The 19,860-nt window shown below is 35.0% G+C and overlaps 1 protein-coding gene across 1 annotated transcript in view; it reads left to right on the top strand.

Annotated features, from left to right (window-relative positions):
- The window catches only part of MICAL3 (microtubule associated monooxygenase, calponin and LIM domain containing 3), a 254,496-nt gene that overhangs the window by 149,523 nt on the left and 85,113 nt on the right, over window positions 1–19,860 (top strand). Inside the window, 2 exon segments of the mRNA XM_051961753.1 lie at window positions 316–404; window positions 1,724–1,811. Coding sequence (XP_051817713.1) covers window positions 316–404; window positions 1,724–1,811 — 177 coding nt within the window.

Here is a 19,860-nt window from a genome sequence, read left to right as displayed (position 1 = left end):
TCTTTGTTCTTTATACACTACTGCTTTGTTTGTAGATGATACCAGGCAAGCCTCGAATCTCTGCTCTGGGAACTGTTTGGGATTTGGTTCAGTGACTTTCAGATGCCAAATGAAATAGGCTCTTGCTTCAGGCAAAAAGGGAGAGACTAGTTAGCATCAGTTTATAGGGGCCAGTTATCTCCTTGGGATAGGGAGTTGAGGAACTGAGTGGGTATGTATAGATAAAAGAGAAAAGTCTGAAAAAAAACCGGCACAGATTTCAAGTTAGTATAACAATTTCCATTTATTTCTCTCCTTATTTCATACTGCCCACAGGTAAATTCTACTGTAAACCTCACTATTGTTATCGACTTTCTGGATATGCACAGAGGAAGAGACCAGCTGTGGCTTCTCTATCTGGCAAGGTAACGTCTAATTTTACTTCATTGGGTATTGGGAGAGAGGAGGGAGAGAACCACTGAATCCCATTTCCGGGTGGGGCCAAGGTGAGGAGTTAGAATAAAATACCTTCCTGAATATTGTAGAGCTAGTTGGGTAGGTGGTGTAAAATCATATGCAGCTCTTAAGAAAGGACAGGAACTTCAGGAAAACCTATTAGAGACAGTTCCTATAAAAAGGATCCAGCATCAGTTAAACAAAGTTAAAAAAACTAATTTTCAAAGGGAATCGGTTTCTATGCTTATTCAGCTTCTATAAGTAAAGTTTGGAGATTAAATGGGTGTGCCCATCTTTTCTGGCTTTAGTCCATATAATAGTATTTATGTGACGTAAAATAGACCCCATGCTGCCTGAGACAGTTTCTTTAGGAATGGCATTGGAATCACATTTGAGAAAAAGTCATTGCTTCTCTTTATTTTACTGTGAGATGTGCCTATGTGGAAAAGAGACAAAAGTTAAATATTTTTTTGTTAGTCCTTTTGTTCTCTAGATTCTGATTCACTGAGGATATCGGCCTCCTGAGTTACTATTTTGGGAGAGTTGAAGTTTCTTGTGGGGAGGTTTGTTTTGTTTTTTGCAACAGCAGCTGGCCCCCTTATTTCCTTCAGTCTTGTTTATAAAATAGATTTTACCCACTAAAATGGGTTCCATAGAATGAGTAGAAAAGATTTCACTTTCCTGTTTCTATGATCCCGGATTCTATTAAATCTCTTTAAATCTCAGTTCTCTCTGATTTATAAAATGGAGATAAAACTTGTAATTGTTGTTTATTTCATAGGGTTATGTTGAGGGAAGGTGTTTGTAAACTTTCAAGCATCATGCATCTCTGAGATGTGGTGATATTGCTTGTCATCATTGTCTTTTTTTTTAAGTTTCTTTATTTTTGAGAAGCAATAGGAGTTAAGTGACTTGTCCAAGGTCACACTGCCAGTAAGTGTTAAATTTGAACTCCAAAGCCGGTACTCTATCCCCTGCACCATCTAACTGCCCCATCATCATAGAAGCTGGAGGGAAAGCATAGGTGGGTCTATGATTTTACTACTAGTTACTTTCAAGATGAATCTGGCCCAGATCATGAAATATCATATCTAGCCATTTTTAGAATCTGATATTTGTAGGGCATGTCTATTACCAGGCGTGGAGAAATCCCACAATAGTGCAATAAAGTGCCAGACAAAGATTTGTGGGCTCTGTTTCTTTCCAGTCTTATATCCTGGATTTTGTTTGGAATCTCTTGCTTTTTCACAGAATTTAAAACTGTCACCTATTGACTTTGCTTTCCTAGGAGACTAAAGGACCCCTGCAGGACAGTGCTACGGCAGACAGAACTGGACGGTCCAACTCTACCACCAGCTCCGTGGAGAGGACTCCAGGTAGCCTCGCTTCCTTGTTTGGCTGGGTGGTGCAGTACTCCCTTGGTCTCTATGACAAAGCCAAGGGGATGAGCCATCGACTCCAAAGCACCATTTCCTCGCTTGGGCACCAGGTAGCCCAAAACCCTTTGGACTCCTTTTTCATGTGTCAGCTGCTTGCTTTTGCAGTCCCCTTTCTCTATGTACTATACATATTACTCATACAGATTGTGGGGGAATTTCAGTGGCAAACTGCTAGCCCGTAGAGACCCAGTCTGGAGAGCTGTTAGAAATTGCTGCTAAATTAGCTCTGAGCCCTGAGTCCATCAGGGAAATTGTGCAGATCTTCTCCGTGTCCTTGACCCCAGGTGAGAAATCTGGAGGAACAAAGTCTTCATGTAGCTGGCCATTTTGGACTCTGTTGGAATATTATTTTGGAATTGAGAAGCCTCACAATCTGGATTTTTTTTGTTTTGTTTTGTTTACACTTAAATTCTAGAGATCCTTCTGTCTTCATCCTTTCATTAAGTGTCTGGATAAGATGCTGATGCTATATTTGATTCCTAACTGTTTTTTTAAAAAAATACCCAATTTTTGTCTATTTTGTGGTCAATGGTACTTCTTCCCTTAATTGTGGAGAGTCTTTCATTGACCATCCCTAACAACATCAGCATGCATGTTAATGCCACTATCATTATCTATAGAGGTACTTTTCTAGTTCTCAGGAACCATATGGCAAGGGACAACAAGAATGGATGTGAACTGGGAGGAAGAAGAAAGTTTGTCCTTGCATAAATATCCTATGATTGATATTCTTAAAATTGGTTTTTGTTGTATAGATTAAGGCTGTGTTCAGGTTTGCATATAAGAGATTTAATTGCATATCTCCCTTTTTTATATAAAAAAAAAAAAACACAACAACATCTTCCACTCAGCCATTTAAGAGTACATCGTTTTTACCATGGTGGGAAAAAAGACTTTAGATTTTTACCAGGAAATTGGGTTTTAAAATTAAAGAGTATGGTATTAGTAAATATTTAGGATTGTAAACTTGTTGGTAATAAAGGTGACAGTGAAAACAGGAAAGATTGTCCTATTGCACATCTTCTCAAAGAGAACTCCTCCCTGCACCTCAGGGTCTGTAGAGATCATTCTGTGAAAATGGGCTGGGCAAGAATAGCAAGGGTGGATAACCGGTATAATTGAGCCAGGCCACAATCTTGGCATCTTGTGCTATCTGTGACCATCCTATAAATCTAGGAAAGGTTTTCATTTACTATTCCTGTGAGACCAACATTTTATAGAGTAATCCAATAGTAAGGTTTAACCCTTCACATTCCTTGACACCCTTTTCTCTGATAGAGTATTGATAGCTCTCCACAGTTGACATGAGATTATCAAGGAAGGTAGTATTTCCATTGGGAAAAAACTGGAATCTTTTTTTCCTTAGGTGTTTTTGACTTAAATAAGAAAGCTAACTTATGAATTACATATCAGTCTAGGAGACTTCCAGAGGAATGATTTATTTTGAGTTGGTGAAAAAATTTGGAGGCACTAAATTCACAAAGCTATCTTTGAAAAGAATTGAACTGAATTTTAAATTCAGATCATTCCTGTTACATCCGATTTTGGTTTCTATTCTTGCCAACTAGTTGAGAAAATCATAATTTTCTGGTTCGCAACAGTTTAATTCTTCTTTTAGGTCTCTATTTTTGGCTTGTGTTCCCTATATTAATTACTGTTTTTACTACATTGTGGTCTGTAAAGGATATATTTAGTAGTTCTTCTAAACATTTATTTATAATTTCTAATTTCTCTGTGCTCTAGCACAAAGATCTCCAAACTTCTTGGACACAGATATACGTATATGTATATTCATAAATTATATGCATGTCTATTGTAAAATAGACACCAAAAATTAGAAATATAACAGGAAGAGATAGATGATTTTTTTTTACTTTTTTATTTCTTAATTATATAAAACCCCTTTTTACTCATTAAAAATTAATAGTTTTAATAATAATGGTATGATTGAATTGATTATTTTTAAAATCTTGGTTTAGCACTTCATTAATATGGCAATTTAAAAATCACTAAGCCCATTTTGTTTTGATGCTTTTTTTTGAAAGCTATTAGAGCTGAAATAGATCCCTCACAGAAATAGCTAATTCTGAATGGAGGCTATACTTAGTAAATCACATTTATTTTTCTTTCCACACACTAATTATATGAGGTTTTTGTTTAAATGTGAATGGTAAATTCCTTCTTTAATACTGGAATTTAGTTTGCAAACTAATAGGAAAGTGTTAATTTTTTATGTTTTTAATAAATGCATTCAAAATCTATTTTTCTTTTACAAGTTTTAAAGCAGATTTAAAAAATTCTCTTTTCAAATATGAATATACAGATTTCAGAGTTTTTATAAGTAACCTCCTAAAAAGCTTAAATTTTAAATATTTCATTAATCATAGCAGCCTCAATTTAGGTTTGAGGTTTATTTTTAACAAAAACTAGTATAATTCTATATGTGACTCAGATAATTTTTTTTTTCTTTTTCTTTTTTTTTTTTGCTGAGGCAGTTGAGGTTAATGACTTGCCTAGGGTCACATAGCTAGGAAGTATTAAGTATCTGAGACCAGATTTGAACTCGGGTCCTCCTGATTTCAGGGCTGGTGCTCTGTCTACTGTGCCATCCAGCTGCCCCTTCCTAATAATTTCTAATTTTTTTTTAACTAATAATTTCATGTCAGATTTTATTTTTGTTTTTAACATTTTTACCTTAAAGCATGATTGGTGAAGAACTTGTTCTTTGAGAAGTATTAACTCTAACATTACCTTGTTTGCTTGCCACCCACAAAGATAGAATTATCTATCTTATGAAGGTTAGTTTAGTTAAAATTAATTAACATAATTTATAAGTTTTCTTAACCAGGCCTGAATACAGTGCAATATATCACAATACACTGAAAACAAAACAAGTGAGGGTACCATTATATGTGACACATTTCTGTTATAAAAACCCATTAAGGGTTCCATTATTAATCTGCATAGTAAATATCGGTATAATATTGTGATGCTAAATATATTTTCTTTGTTTCCATTCAGAAGATACTAAGTTATTAGATCTGACACCTTTAACTGATTCAGTCCTGTGACTTATTTTAAACTTTGATTGGATCTGATTATCTCTGAGAGAGGAATTTCTGCCTTTTGAATTTCAATTAACTTTCTTTTTTTAAATTTAAATGCTTTATCATTTTGTTCAAACCTATATGCTTCATTTTTTTAGTATTTTCCTGTGTATAATATTTTCCTAATTATCTCTCTTGAACTTACAAATTTTAAGTTTTTTTGCTTAGTCTGATAATGTGGTAACAACTGCTTTTGCTATCAATCTGATGCATGGGAAAATTTGTTCCTTTTTTTTGTTGTTACAATAATAATAGTTATAATAACCATACCTATTATTATTTTTACTTTGTCTATATCTGGTTTTTAGATGTGTTTCTTACATGCATCAAATTGTTTTATTCATTCTGCCACTCTTTCATTTTATAGACTTATTCCCATTCCTATTCCCATTCATTCACATCTGAAATCTTGATTATCAAGTTTGCATTTTCCTTCCCCCCTACCCCCATTATTGCATTTCATCACTTTCCTTCTTTATCTCTGCAATTAGATTTGCTTATACTAGTGTGATGCTATTTTGTTTCATTATTTCCTTTTACTTTCCCTTTCTCAGATTCTTTGACTTAAATTATAGTTTATTTTTACTTATTTGGATTTCTCCACCTCCTACGACTTTCTCTTGCCCTACTCAGATATGCTTCAAAATCTTTCCTTCTCTCACCCTTCCCACTTGAATTTCTTATGTTAAAAAACATTCTTTTGCTATGTCCTTTCCCAAGAAGTTTTCCTTTGTTATGATCTCATTATTATTCTTCCTTTCTAGTCTATTCTAAATTCTAGTCTCTAGTTCTTGAACTATTACTGTAACTTATTATTTTCTTTATTATTTCTGTGTCCCTTAAAAGAGTTGATCATCTGGAGTACCAAATTAGAACTCTGTTCCATTTTTATTTTTTTCAGATTTTACTTTTCCATGACTTACTTTTAGAAATAGCAATTGATGAAGAAAGCAGTGTTGAATTGAAACACTGTTCCAAATATTTTGAGGCCTTATCACATACCTATCCTTACCGTCATCCTTCTCCACTCATAAGACCAAATTAGAAGATAATTTCATAATGTACAAATCCTCCCCAAACAAATCTGCACTTTTTCTATTTCAGATGTAAATGTTCTTCAGTAACATACTTTTTTTTTTTTTTTTTTGCCCTTTCTGAGTAATCTTCTTAGAGTTCTCCCTCCCTTTCTTTCCCTTTCCCTCCCTCTCTCCCTCCTTTTCTCTCTCTCTCTCTCTCTCTCTCTCTCTCTCTCTCTCTCTCTCTCTCTCTCTTCTCTCTCTTTCGCTTTCTTTTTTATGTGCCTTTCTCCTCCATTGCTTTTATCCTGTTCTCCATAGCCCACAGATTTGAGAACTGACGGATGTGTCTGCATTCATCTATGGGCTAGACATTTCCTTTGGCCTCTTTTTTCTCCTCCCCTTCCCCCCCACATTCTGGTAGTGGTTATTTTTCCCAGAAAAGAAGCTGATCCACTTCTTGTAAATTTCAGAATCAGAGTGAATGAAAAAGCATTTAAGTGCTTTTTATGTCAAAACATTGTGCTAAAACACTAAAGATACAAATAGAATAATAATAACCTAATGTAAGATTAATTTATAACATTTAACTCTCCCACCTTTCTTTCTCCTGTTTCTTTGTTGCATTTAAATCTTTATATTCTTTTTCATCCTTTGATAATAATTCTTGGTTCTTTTCTTGTTCCTCAATTCAATTTCTTTTCTTTTTAAATGATTATAAGGGAAACAACTGATTTCCATTTACTTAGTCTTTCTTTTCTTATAATTATACTTACTTTCTTTCTTGTGTTTTGTTTGAGGAATTTGGAAGGTTGTTTTTTTTTTTTTAATCCCAGAAATGCTTCTCTCTTTTCTTGAAGGTCTATCTTTTTTCATTGATTAGGGTCAGCTTTGTTAAACATATACTTGGAGTTGCATCTTAAGTTCTTTTACGTTTTGGAATATGTTTCATTTTCTCCAATTTACTGTGATGAGAGCATAATCCAGAGTTGGTGTGTCTTCACATTTGAATATCATTTTCCTGACTGCATGCATCTTAATTTTGAGGCTTGAGTAGTGTATATACCTTAAAGTTTCAAACTTGAATTTTTTTTCCTCTCATCTTGTAGTAATGTATGGATTCAGTCAGTTATTGCTTCTCAGTCTATGTTCAAGAATTTTGAACAATTTGTTTTTCTACTGTGTGGAATTCAGGGTTTTTTTTTTTTTTTGATTTGTTATATTCTCTTAGGAGATCTATAACCCTTAAATTTTACCTATACATCCAACCTTCAAGATAATTCATTTTACATTGCATAGAATTCTGTGTTTTTATAAATATAATTGCCTTTTCCTTCTCTTCTAATTTTCTTCTTTTTCTCTATTTTTATTTTCTAAATCTTTTAATTCCTTCTGTCAAAGCCTGAACTTGTTGAAAGAAAATCTTTACCATATCCTCTATGGTTTGTATAATTTAATTCCATATTAAGAATTTGTTTTAATTTTATTCCAAATTTCTTCTTTTAAAAATTTATTTTCTTTTTGAAACATTCTCGAGTTTTTTATTTTCCATCATCTTTAGGGAATCTACAAAACTAGTTTTTAGTTTTGCTAAATTTTGTTTCATTTTTAATATGATATTATGGATTCTTTAAGGTTTTACTCATTCTTCATTCTGTCTTTGGGAGCCTGAATTTTTATTTTGTGTCTTTCCTTAGCCTTTTGGTCTTTCAACCTGTCTCTTATGTTCTCAGTCACATGTCTCTGGTTTCCTTCCATAGTCTTTGTCCCATCTCTCATGAAAATTGTATAGATCCTCTCATATTCTAAGTGAGATGTCTTTACCCTCCTCAGTTGAGAGGAGTCCCCCCCTTTACATATAGTAAAACTCTGGTTGAGAGGAGAATATTTTCAATGAGGCTTCCAGCTCTCTTGTTTTTTGGCCACAGAAGATATTTCCCCTTTAGCCTACTTACTCCTTGATATTTAAGGACAAATACCCAACCATCTGGCACAGTGGATAGAGCACTGGCTGTAGTCTGGATGTCCTGATTTCAAATCCAACCACAGACACTAGCTGTGTGACCCTGAGTAAGTCACTTAACCCTGTTTGTCCCAGTTTCCTCATCTATCAAATGAGTTGGAGAAGGAAGTGGCACACTATTCCACTATTGTTGTCAAAAAGTTCCAAATACGGTCCCAAAGAATAGGACATGGATGAACAGAAATAATCCTAACATCTTGTTGTTCACATCATCTCCCTCTTTCTAAAGCTATTTCTTTAAATTATTTTTTAAAAGGTTTGTGAATAGAAAAAAGACATCCTCTTAAATTAGAGAGACTCAAGACTTGGCTGTTGTAAAAAAAAAAAAAAATGATTTAAGCAACAAAATCAATGAAAGACTCAAGGGTATTTCTGTAGATAGAATTCTTGAATCTAAGCTAGAATGGCTATATGATTTGTTAGATTTCTACTCCCTGAGCATTATGAATAAAAATAATCATTTGTGCACCCTAATAGATAACAGTTTAAAATCTCTAACAGACTCATCTCTATATCAAAAACAGAAAGCCAGTTCTTTTTCAGGGTTCCATCTCTCTAAGTAGAAATTATAGCATAAGAATTCTAAAGTACAAATGGCTTAGAAATATTTTTTGCAATAATCCATTGTAGTCCTTTGATGATCAAAACCTTTGCATTTGAGCAACTAGTATTGGTAGCCTTTTATTTTATTTCATTTCATTGGGGGAGGGTGGTCATGCCTGTGAATATTATCAGTGAAGGAACTTCCTGGTGAGAAAATTCCACCTACCAATGGAAATCATTGCTGATCATTAGGAAATTTATAGTTTTTGAAAGATGCCTGTTGGAGTAAAAAGGTTGTATCTTGCCCGGGGTCACATTATATTGTACTTATAGTGATTTAATAATTAGCTTGACATATATTTTATCTCTTTATAAGGTTTCCTTTCCTAAATCTCAAACTAAAGTTACATTAATTAACCCAGAGTTTCTTTGAAAAGATAAGATTAGTGAATTAGGACTTCACTATAGGTCTTGTGTTTGGAAACCTTTAAATTTCCTACCTGTTTTCACTGTTCTCTTCCTCTGTTACTAAGATTTTATCATTTTGGTAAAAGTAGGTAAATGCTGTGGCTTTATTTGGTGTTTGACTCTGTTGTTGCTTGTGGTAAACTGAACCACCTGTATTTTGTCATCTTCTTCACTATTTTAATGTTCTTTTCTACTTATGCCAAAATTACTGCTCTTGTTCCTTTTCTTCCCCCCCCCCAAAAAAAAAAAAAAAAACCCACAAGCAACTTAAAAGAAACCATCCCAAGCTTCCTTTGGATTGCTGTCTGCCTTTGTAGCCCATTTTGTAACCATAGCCTAATTTAGTGTTGGGTGGACATTGTTTACAATATATTTTTTTGTGATGTGCTTTTCAGACAGAAATTCTGCTTTCTGTTCCTCAAGTCTACAAGTGATTTATTTCTATGCCTCCTACATTCAATAACAGATCAGTGTAATTGGCACAGATTTTCTTATCCTGCCATACTTGCTATGACTCTTGTGAGGAGAATAGTAGATAATTAAAAAGAGGCTTAAGAGAAAAAGCCATAAGTAATATCCTTCCCTTATAGTTAGATATGGGAAAGTTAAATAGATAGTTAGGTCTTTTCATTAAGAGGAACTGTAGGGAAGAGAGAAATAAGGGATATATAGGGGTGGGAGGGGGGAGAGGGGATGTAAGGGTGTTTGTGAATGTGTGGGGATGTACATACGCATTCAGTATATTTGTATATAGCTATACACATATTCAGTATATATAATGAAAAGATGGGCTCAGGGATAAAGCGGGAATTTTTCCATTATCATGATAAAGACATAAGCTTTGAGCCAAGAGCCAAAGTGTGTGTGTGTGTGTGTGTGTGTGTGTGTGAGAGAGAGAGAGAGAGAGAGAGAGATATGTCATCATTATCATCACACAATATCTTGAGAGATTTATCCTCCCTTCTTGTTCTCCAAGTGTTTATACACCTACTTTGGATGCTAGTGGGTTGTTTAGAAATCTAGTACACCTCCTTTGTCAGTGGAAGGAGCCACTTTCATGGTACAAGGTGCTTCAGTAAAACCTTTCTGGTAGAAGGAGGTCAGGAACTCTTTCTTATTGCCAATTTCTGATTCTTTAAGAGAGATTGTGAGAAAATCTTTTCTAGGGCAACAAAAGAGAATTCTTGAGTCCTTTTTAAAAAAATCTCATTTCTTTTTGTGTTTACATCAATCATCACACAGCATAGATCCAATCTCTCCTTGTAATACAAAAAAAGTTAAGCAAAAAACATTAAATACACTGATTGTATCTGATGTTGTATACATCACTCTGTCTTAGTAGCCCACTTCTCTACTGTGTAGGAGACAAATGTTTCCTTATCTTTTCTTTGGGAAGGTACTTTGGCTTTTCACCTACTCAGAGTTGGACATCCTTTTGATGACCTTTTCATTACGTTATTGCAATAGTTGTATATATTGTTTTCTCATTCTACCTCTTTTCTTCATTGGTTCATGCAAATCTTTGCATGTTTCTTTGAATTCCTTATATTTGTGCTGTAAAGAATGACATTCCATTCATTCATCATAAGTCTTTCAGCTATTCCTCAATTGAGAAATATTTATTATTCAACATATGTCCCACATTAAAGAGATTTAATTAGTGGGGATATATTTATGTCCAATTTTGTGTGTATATATGTATGTGTGTGTGTGTATGTACACAGAGAGTGAAAGAGAGAAAGCTGTTTGCCAGTATGGCCTGAAAATAATCCTTTCTGGCTGAATATTCATTTGCCCTTTAGTTCTGGAATTCTATGGGGCTTCCATTTTAAGGGACCATGCCTCTGCCCTTGGATTTACCCATTTTTGGTGCCATTCCTATAGTTCCTAGTCTAGCTTTGTCTCCCTGTCGTTATTTCATAGTGGGAGTTGAGTGTTTGTTTCCACCCCTTGCCACCAAAAAGGGCTTTATGTCCTAGTTGTGGTACACCTGGAGAAGGGAGAGAAACTACCATTCCCCCCCAGCCAACATTCTTCTCCCACAAAAGCCTCAACCAACTGACACTTGCCAAGGAGAGCAGGTTGTCCTATTTATAAAAGTCTTATAGAGTGTATCTGGGTTGGGAAAAATAGACCTCTCAGTCCTTTCCCACCATTCTTTCAGATCTATAGATTAACATTGCGTCCTTATTTATTCAGAATATTTTTAAATCAGGGAGTTTTGTTTCATTTCTACTAGATGGCTGTGTGGGAGTGGGTGGGTGGGTCGGTGGGTATTTTAAAGGCCTATATAAGCTTTTAAAGCCATTTCTGAAGGGGGCCTTAAAATGATCTTGAATGTTCGACAGATACTTTTACTTGAAACTTGTCATCTTTATTTTTGCCTTACCTAGACTAGTTCAGCTGAGAAATATCTAGCTGATGAAAAATAGGGTTCCCCCTTCCTCCCTCCCCCTCCAGACTAGAGAGGAAAGGGAACTGAATTGATACCATTGACATTACTAAGAAACTTAAGGGTCAGCTCTGTTGAGAGTAGCATTATAGCATTCTTCCCTTTCCTAAAGTCTTTTTCCCTTCCTTGTGCCCGTGTTTGTTGTTTTTTTTTTTTTTTTTTAATCTATTGTGAGTTTTTGGTGTTGTGTTCATTTGTGAGGGGTTTTTTTTGTGTTTATTTTGTTTTTATTGGGGGGGGCGGGGAAGTTAGGTAATTCTGTAATGTTTGCTTTTCTCGTTACTGTGAAATTAAGGTGTTGTTTTGTTGTTGTTTATAACTAAATGTTATCTCTCTTGTTTGAGAATAAATTCCGAACAATCTTCAGGTTTCTGAGTTTTTCTTTTCCACCCCTTTTCCTTAACTGGTGGGTGGGAAAGGGAGAGATCAAAATGAGCTCAGAACACAGGTTTTGGGAGGAGGCATAAGACATAGGGGGAAAAACCGTGATAGTTTGAAATTAATAAAAAGAAAGATCTTTAAGCAGCAATGGTGAACATTTTCTATCATTTCACCATTTTAGCTATGTAAGAGGGAAAGGTTTCCAAAATTCAGATGTAGCTGTCTAATTGAAAGATCCATAGCAAAATGGTGAAAAAGGATAAAAGGTTACTAATTTCTTTTTGATGGCAAGCTTGCTACCTACTTGGGCAGGAAGCCAGGTGCTTTTCTCCTCTTGTTTCCTGCTACATCAAGTTGCTTTTTATGGACTGTTAGAGAAGAGAAAGTTGTTTTGTTTCTCTTCTCGGTTGGAAGGGGCTTTTTGCAAGGGGCTCAATGACCTTGACGGTTGTTCCTTGGGTCTTGTGGGATTCTGCTCTCTTCTCTGCCGGGTTTCTGCTATTCTCCTGTCTTTGGAATGACCTAGGCACTGAGCTAAGATATCGAGTTCTATTTTGTTACTCTCAAGTCTGGAGGGATTAACCTATATTAAGAAGCCAAGCTGTCCTGTTTTCACTCCTGCTGCTGCTGCTGACATCAGCAAGCTTCTGCCCTGTTAACAACATGCAGACTGTGGAAGGCACAGACCCAGCCACAGGCCTGAGTAGAGCCGAAAGAGGTCACCTTGCTGGGGAAACTTTAGGTAAATTAGCCTTGCAAGCCCTGCAATGCCAAATAACCTAGTGTCTCACCTGCTGAGAATTTCTCCCACTGCACTCGAGGAAATGCATGTTCCTACAGAAATTGGATGTTCTTGACCTCAATCAGCGTATGAAGTGGAACCCGTGGGATTTTATTTTTCTGTCCTGTCACTACGCTAAGCAGATGCAGTCTAAAGCATGGATGGAAAGAGCAACAGAAAGCAGGATCTTCTCACTCTCTAAGAATAGAGCTCAGTCTTCTGCCAGGGAATATCTGTCTGACTATATAGGTTCTGACATTGTTATAACTGACATTTCAGCTTTACATGTACCATATGCTAATTTTCCCCTATTATTCTGACCTGTGGGAATTCATAACCCAGTGGAGAATTCTCTGTCCTTCCTGGGAGCTGACCTTGTGATTCCCCTTGGCTATACCACATGGGTATGGGTTCCAGCTTACAGAGAATATATTAGACGAGAGTGTAAAAAAAAAAAAATCAAGAATATGGTAACTTTTGAAATTTATGAAAAATTGATGTAGGCTTATTCAAATTCTGTGCAGTATATTTAGTCTTCTCCCTCCCACTTATTTATGTATATTTACAAAACCAGCCATGTTGAGAACCTAAGTAAACTTTATGGCATTTGGCAGTTTAAGGGATTCTATCTGAATCTTCTTGAAGTCCATTTTCTCATGTCAAAATTTCCTCTTTAATTCATTTCCCTCTAGGAAAGACACTAAAATAGGCTTTGAAAAGGGGCATATGGCTGTTAAAATGAATAATCGTTAACATTTCAGTGGATAGAATACTGATCCCGGAGTCAGGAAGAGTCCAAATCCTGCATTAGGTGCTTATGCTAGCTGTGTGATACTAATCATGTAACCTCTGTCTGCCTCAGTTTCCTCATTTGTAAAATGACTATAAGAATAATTAACTTTCTAGGGTTATTGGGAGCATTACATGAAATAATAATTATAAAGGATTTAACAGTGTCAGGCACAAAGCTAAGCCATATATAAATGTCAGCTATTAACTATTAACTACTATTTTCACACCGACTAGTCGAATTGCATATCACTAAGAGCCACAAATGTCAAATGAAAGGGAGATACTTAAGAGATGATCTTTTGAATTTATTAGCCAGAAAGGGTTTGCAGAAGGATTAATTCTTACTACACAGACTTCTGAGCCCTGTGACTTACCCAGGTTCTAAAACTGCCTCATGTATTCAAAGCCAACTATGTCTGACTCAGCTTTTACCCTCCACTTTAAATTATGCCAGGCTTCCTGGCAGGTACCAGCAAGCAAATTACACATCATGAAATGGAAAGAGTCAAGTTGGCATTCATTGCCCTGGTTAGATCATGGGGCCAGTCTTTTCTCTCTTACCTTCTGCTATTCTCATATTGTGGGGGTGGCGGGAGGGGGATGCTGACACATGTTTCTCCATAATTGCTCCTGCTCTTTGGAGAAGAGGATGGTTGTTCTCACAATATTCCCAAGGAATATCCCAAAGAATATAATAAATATAATATAAAAGAAAATAATCCCAAAAAATATCTTTGAAGGAGAAGTGGAACTTCAAATATGCTTCCTTTCTTGAAGACTTCACAATCTATCATAAAGGTCTTTTCATTTTCAGTGGATCTCTGTCTTTATGTGATTTACGTATCAAAACACACTAAGTTTATGAAAATTTGATATTTCCAAGTCACCTCAAAGTTTGTCCAAGATGCCTAAAACTAATGCTGTATTGGTTCATATTAAAGAATTTAGCCTTACATGACCACAAGAAAAGTAGCAAATTTGCACAGTTGCAACAATACCACAATGAAAATATTGAAAAGGATAATTTGTCCTCCTTCCCTGCAAAACCATTATTATAAAAGGAAATGTTCTGAACCATCCAGTAGACCTAGTACTAACTAAAAAGATATCTTGACACAGTCTCCGTCCTAGCTTGAGAGAGTCTACCCACCCACAGAGGCATTTCAGGGGAGACAGAGCCTTTTGTTAGTACTACTTGCTCAGTATGATGAGATCAGTGATATATTTCTCAAATCCTTAGAGCCACGTTCAAACAATTATATCATCTTTGCATTTTTCTTGAACTGATGCAAGTCTTAACAAATATCCTATGGTGGTGCTTTATTAATAATAGCATGAATAAATACAAGGTGCAGCTCTGAAATAATGAATGATTTCCTAAGCCACACAGGAAAGTGCTTTATTGGTGATTCAGCAGTGTTATGAACTCTTGTTTTTCCTTTGAAGGGTTGTCATGTCAAGAATGTAAATTCCTTGAGGGTAAGGTCTGTTTTTATTTCTGTTCTTATCCCCAGTGCCTAATGTGGTGTTTTGAACTTAATAATTTTGTTGAAAAGACTGAAAGAATGATTAGACCTGTTCTTCTTGGCCCATTAGAACAGAACTAGTACCAGGTTTTATTAAGTTACAGGAAAAGCTTCATATCCCAGGAAATTTCATGACCAAAAGACCTGCCCAAAATGGAACAAACTGCCTTGGGCATGGACTACTAGTAGAGTTCAGTTGGGGGTGGAAGAACAGTTTGGAGGAATTTTATGCCTTAGGTGGAAATTGAACTAAATAAATACCCAGATTTCTTCCAATTCTAAGATGTTATCATCCTGTTTTTTAATTAAGCAAGAAAAAAGCAAAGACAAGAAAGTGGCTTTTGTTTAAATACCTAATATATTTTCAGTTGGGTGTATATAATAATCTAATATTGGGTATAAATAACAATCAAAACCTTTTGTTTTGATTATTCTTGGGAAATAATTATATCTTAATGATACCAGCAATGGAAACAGACCTCTTTAAAGACAGTAAAGAGCAAAAGATTTAATTCCTTCCAGTGTCACCATCATGAATCATTGAGGAAAAATTAAATATGGAACTGGTAGAATGGAATAAAAACTCTCTTCCCAGTATATTGTGAGAATCAATTCTACCTTGCTTTCTTTCTTGCCATGCTTCTTCCAACCATCACCAAAATTGATGTTAAAGCCTTAAAAGATAGGCTTAAAACAGAGACAATAAGCATAACCTTTGTCCAAAATATGCTTTGTTCAAAATTAAAAGTCTAAACTGCCAAAGACCCTTAAAAGTTTTTTTTAAAATACTCAGGGGATGGGTCTTATCATTTGTTGCATAGTGCTGTATGTCTTTTGAATAGACTTCTTTTCACCTTACAATCTGTAATTTAGGGGTGGGATACCCCTAATTTAGGGGGGGGACCTAGTAAAATTAGGTTCTAGTTATAAGAAAGTTGGTTCCTCCATACTTATTTGTGTAAAAAAGTGCTTAATCTCCCCCCCCCAATCCTGCCAAAAACATTTTTTAGTTGACATTTCCAATATGCAAAATAGAACTGAAAAGGGATTATTTATGAAACTGCAAATTTCTGATATATGCAGCTTATCTTTTGAAGTATAATAAATTCAACATGATACTTTCAAAGCTCTCCTGCTTGTCTTGTGTTTCCTTTTAAACTTCTCACCTGTACATTTTTAAAAATTTCTTCTCACCTGTACATTTTTTTAAATGTCTCAATGACTTTCTTTTCCTCTTTTGATTTTTGACTTATATTATCACTAGTTCACTCTTTTCCTCGTTAATCTGTTCCCTCCCATAAGAAAAAGAAAAATACAATCTTTGTAACAAATAAGTATAACCAAACCAAATAAATCCATGTCCAAAAACATGTGTCATGTATAGCTTCAGTCTGTCACATAGTTTGTAGTTCTTTCAAGTTGGACACTGCCAATCACAGGTTCTTAAGAAGTCTTTCAAACTTTTCCCTTTCCATATTTTTTGTTAATGTATAAATTGTTCATTTAAGGTTCTTCCATTTGAATTCTTTTTTTATAATTATTCACTTTTCTTAGAAGAAACTACCTGTTTCCAGGTCTTGGCTATTTTTAGGGAGTTAGGAAAGTAGATGGGGAGATTCTTACATCTTTCTAGCTTTTTGTTTTAAGTCATTAGAACAAGATTGTGGAGAAAGGGCAGGAATATGGCAGCCTTTTATTAGTAGTTTTGTCCCTATCTTTGTCTTTAGTTTTAGCTAATTGATTTAAGAACATTGGTTTTAAGCTGTAGGTAAAATATGCATGTTTCAGCTGAAAATTTGGTTTTGGATTATGAGCACAAGGAGGTTTAGCTAAGTATATTGAATATGTGCAGACATAGTCTTACCCAAATGTCAAAAAAAATTTCCTGCTTACTAAGCGCTTAGAGTCGATACCTATTGGATTGTCTGAAGATTAAAGATGAGAAGAATTTAAAATACGGCATAGCAAACTCAGGTACTCTTCCTGCTTGCCAACCCTGAGCTGGAATAGGACAAGAATACCATGTTTTTTAGAAAACAATCTTGATAGCAGGAAAGTAATTAAACAAGTTAATTGGCCCTTTAAACTACTCCTCCCAAATCATAATAACTTGCACTTTACATAATGCTTTAAGGTTTGTAAAGCATTTTACTTACAACCACCATGTGAGATAAGGGATGCCAATGTTATTATCCTTATTTTCCAGAAGAAGAAATTGAGAATCAGTCAACATGACCTAAAGGTTAGGAGACTGGATTTAATGTCAGATAGAGCTGGGTTCTAATTCCATCCCCGACGTTTCCTAACTATGATCACAAATCATTCTGCCTTTCTGAGCTTTTTGTAAAATGGAGCTAACAATAACACTTGTTGTGAAGTACATTTTGTAAACTTTAAGCATTATATAAATATTGGGAATTTTTTATTATTACATAGTAAATAAGCTAGTAGGTAGCGGGTGATCAAGATATAGTGAAGGTGGAGAACCTCATATGTGGGAAGGCAAGAAGTAAAACCACTTTTGAGTAGAATTAAGAAAATTAGAATAAGACAAGGAAGAATCTTTACAGCAACCCTGGGAGTTAAGTGTAGTTATTACCCTTATTTTACAGGTGAGGAAAATGAGGTCATGCTATTTGCTAGTGTCAGCAGTAGGATTTGAATTCAAGGCTTCTGAATTCCAGTTTTATATCCACTGTACTAATTTTAGCTGCCACCATTTTTAATGCAATAAGACTTTGAAATAGCTTTCAATTTCATGAAGATCCAGGGTTATCACTTCATATAACAGCATTAGTGTTAGCATGATGCTGTAAAAAGAACAACCAGAAAAGACTTGATTTCAAATCTTGCCTCTGACATCTCTTAGCTATAATTAAAGATTGAAGATATCACAAAAACAGTTTTGTGTTTTTCTAAGTCTGACGCTAAAATCGCTAAGAAATTGGCTTTACTTTAAAGACTCAAGAATCTTTTCCAATAGATTAGTGACCAAAGAATACTAAAAAATTTTCAAAAGAAAATGCAAATTATTAAGTCATAAGGGAAAAAAATGTTCTCTCTTACTAGTAAGAGAAATGCAAATTACAATAATGATCAAAGATGACTAAAGGTGGAAGTAGATTGTAAGACAGGCAGATTAATATATTGCAGGTAGAGCTCTGACTTGGTCCTGTTAGTCTCAAAAGCAATTTGGAATTTGTCACAGAGTTCCTTAAACCCTCATGAGCTATGATCCAGAATATTTCCAAGGAGTCATTGTCCAAGAAAGGTCCCACATGGTCACTGTCCTGTTTATCACAGATTTCAGAGACCCTTATTTGAAGAACTTCTTGATAAAGAGATTCTACCTTAAGAAACTTTAGGTATAGAATAAGACCTACATCTTTGTATATAGCAAATATATGAATTTATTTAACTTGACTTATACAAAGATTGTGGTGAGGTCTTTTTCTCCTTGGGAGGGTGAAAGTCTTGTTTATTAACATAGCAATTAAGATTTGGTGGATCACTTTGCATCAGCATGTAAATCTCTTGCCAAGAAAGATAGGTTTTGAGGCAATACTTCCATAGTCTCTCAAAATCTCTTGCATGTTCCCATTTAGATCTTGGAAAATTATATAGGACATACTTGGTAGAAATAGTGTGGAAGTTGGGGAGAGGCATGGGACCAGAGTTCAGTTCTTAGCTCTGAGGCTTTTAATCTGTATGAACTTGGGTCTCAGCTTTTTTGTCTATGTAAGGCCCCTTTAGTCTACAAATTTGTGATCTGATGTTGCTTAACCACTCTCAGCATGCATTTCCTTATCTATAAAATGGCAATACTATCTTTAGTATTAACTCCACAGGAGTGTTAGGATCAAAAAAAGTTAGTAAATATAAAGCATTGTTAACAAATTATAAAGGGATCTATTGTCATTATTCTTAGATCTAGGTCATAAGAGCAAGCTATTTACTATGTACTCTGCTGAGTAAAAATTGAAGGTAACCTAGGATTCCTCTAGATGTGGCCTTCATAGCCTTACATTCATCTTACAGATGAAGATTAATCTTTTAAGTAGATATCTATTGGGGGATTTTTGGGAAAAGAAATTGAAATAAGTAGATGAAGAACTGAAAAAAGGAATCTTGATAATAGGGCAAGGGAGGTTTCACCACACTGATAAAACATATGCACCTTTCTCAGAATAATTTCTAGATTAACAAAATAAAAATTATAATTTTTATAATTGTAATATACAAAGGAAGTGTTATATTGAAATATTTTCAAATTAAAAAAATTTTTTAATCAAATAAAATAAAAACCAAGTTTATAAACCTGAAGAACTCCTGAATTAGAATACTCATTCCTGGCTGTGTCTCTGTGTCGACATATTTATGAAATGAATACAAAGTGTTTTTGGGAGGGATGGTACTAGCAGCTTAGGGTGGGGATGAGAGGAAGGATGGATGAGGGGAGCAAGGATCAGACTTCAAGAATAAGATGATACTTAGGTGATTTTTAAAGGAAACCAGAACAAAGAAAAAAATAAACCTGGCAATCCTTTAGAATCAAAGGTGGCCAAACCTATGTGGAAAGCTTTCAAAGCAGAGTAATGAAAGGTGAGGGAAAGTCCCACAGAAGCCCTAGCAGGGTTACAGGAGCTTCACATCTGTAAATATTAAAATTAAGAACAACTGCTGTAGAAAGAGCTGAAGGGAAAGGGTTTGTCTGCTGACTGCTTGATTTTTCATTGGCCCTCCAAGTGTCATCTCCTTTCTAGGGTTTAATTCCTCACTGTTTCTATAGAAAATTGGCATGTTTCAGCATGAATTTTGTGAAAACAGAAAAGGAAGTTATGAAGGGATTGGCTGTTTCTAACTTACAAATCAGAAATAAGTGACGGAAATTTACCTG

Source organism: Antechinus flavipes, chromosome 5 (assembly GCF_016432865.1).
Source record: "Antechinus flavipes isolate AdamAnt ecotype Samford, QLD, Australia chromosome 5, AdamAnt_v2, whole genome shotgun sequence".
Lineage (NCBI taxonomy): Eukaryota > Metazoa > Chordata > Mammalia > Dasyuromorphia > Dasyuridae > Antechinus > Antechinus flavipes.
Note: the sequence above shows the minus strand (reverse complement) of the source record. Positions and strands in the feature narration are given on the sequence as shown.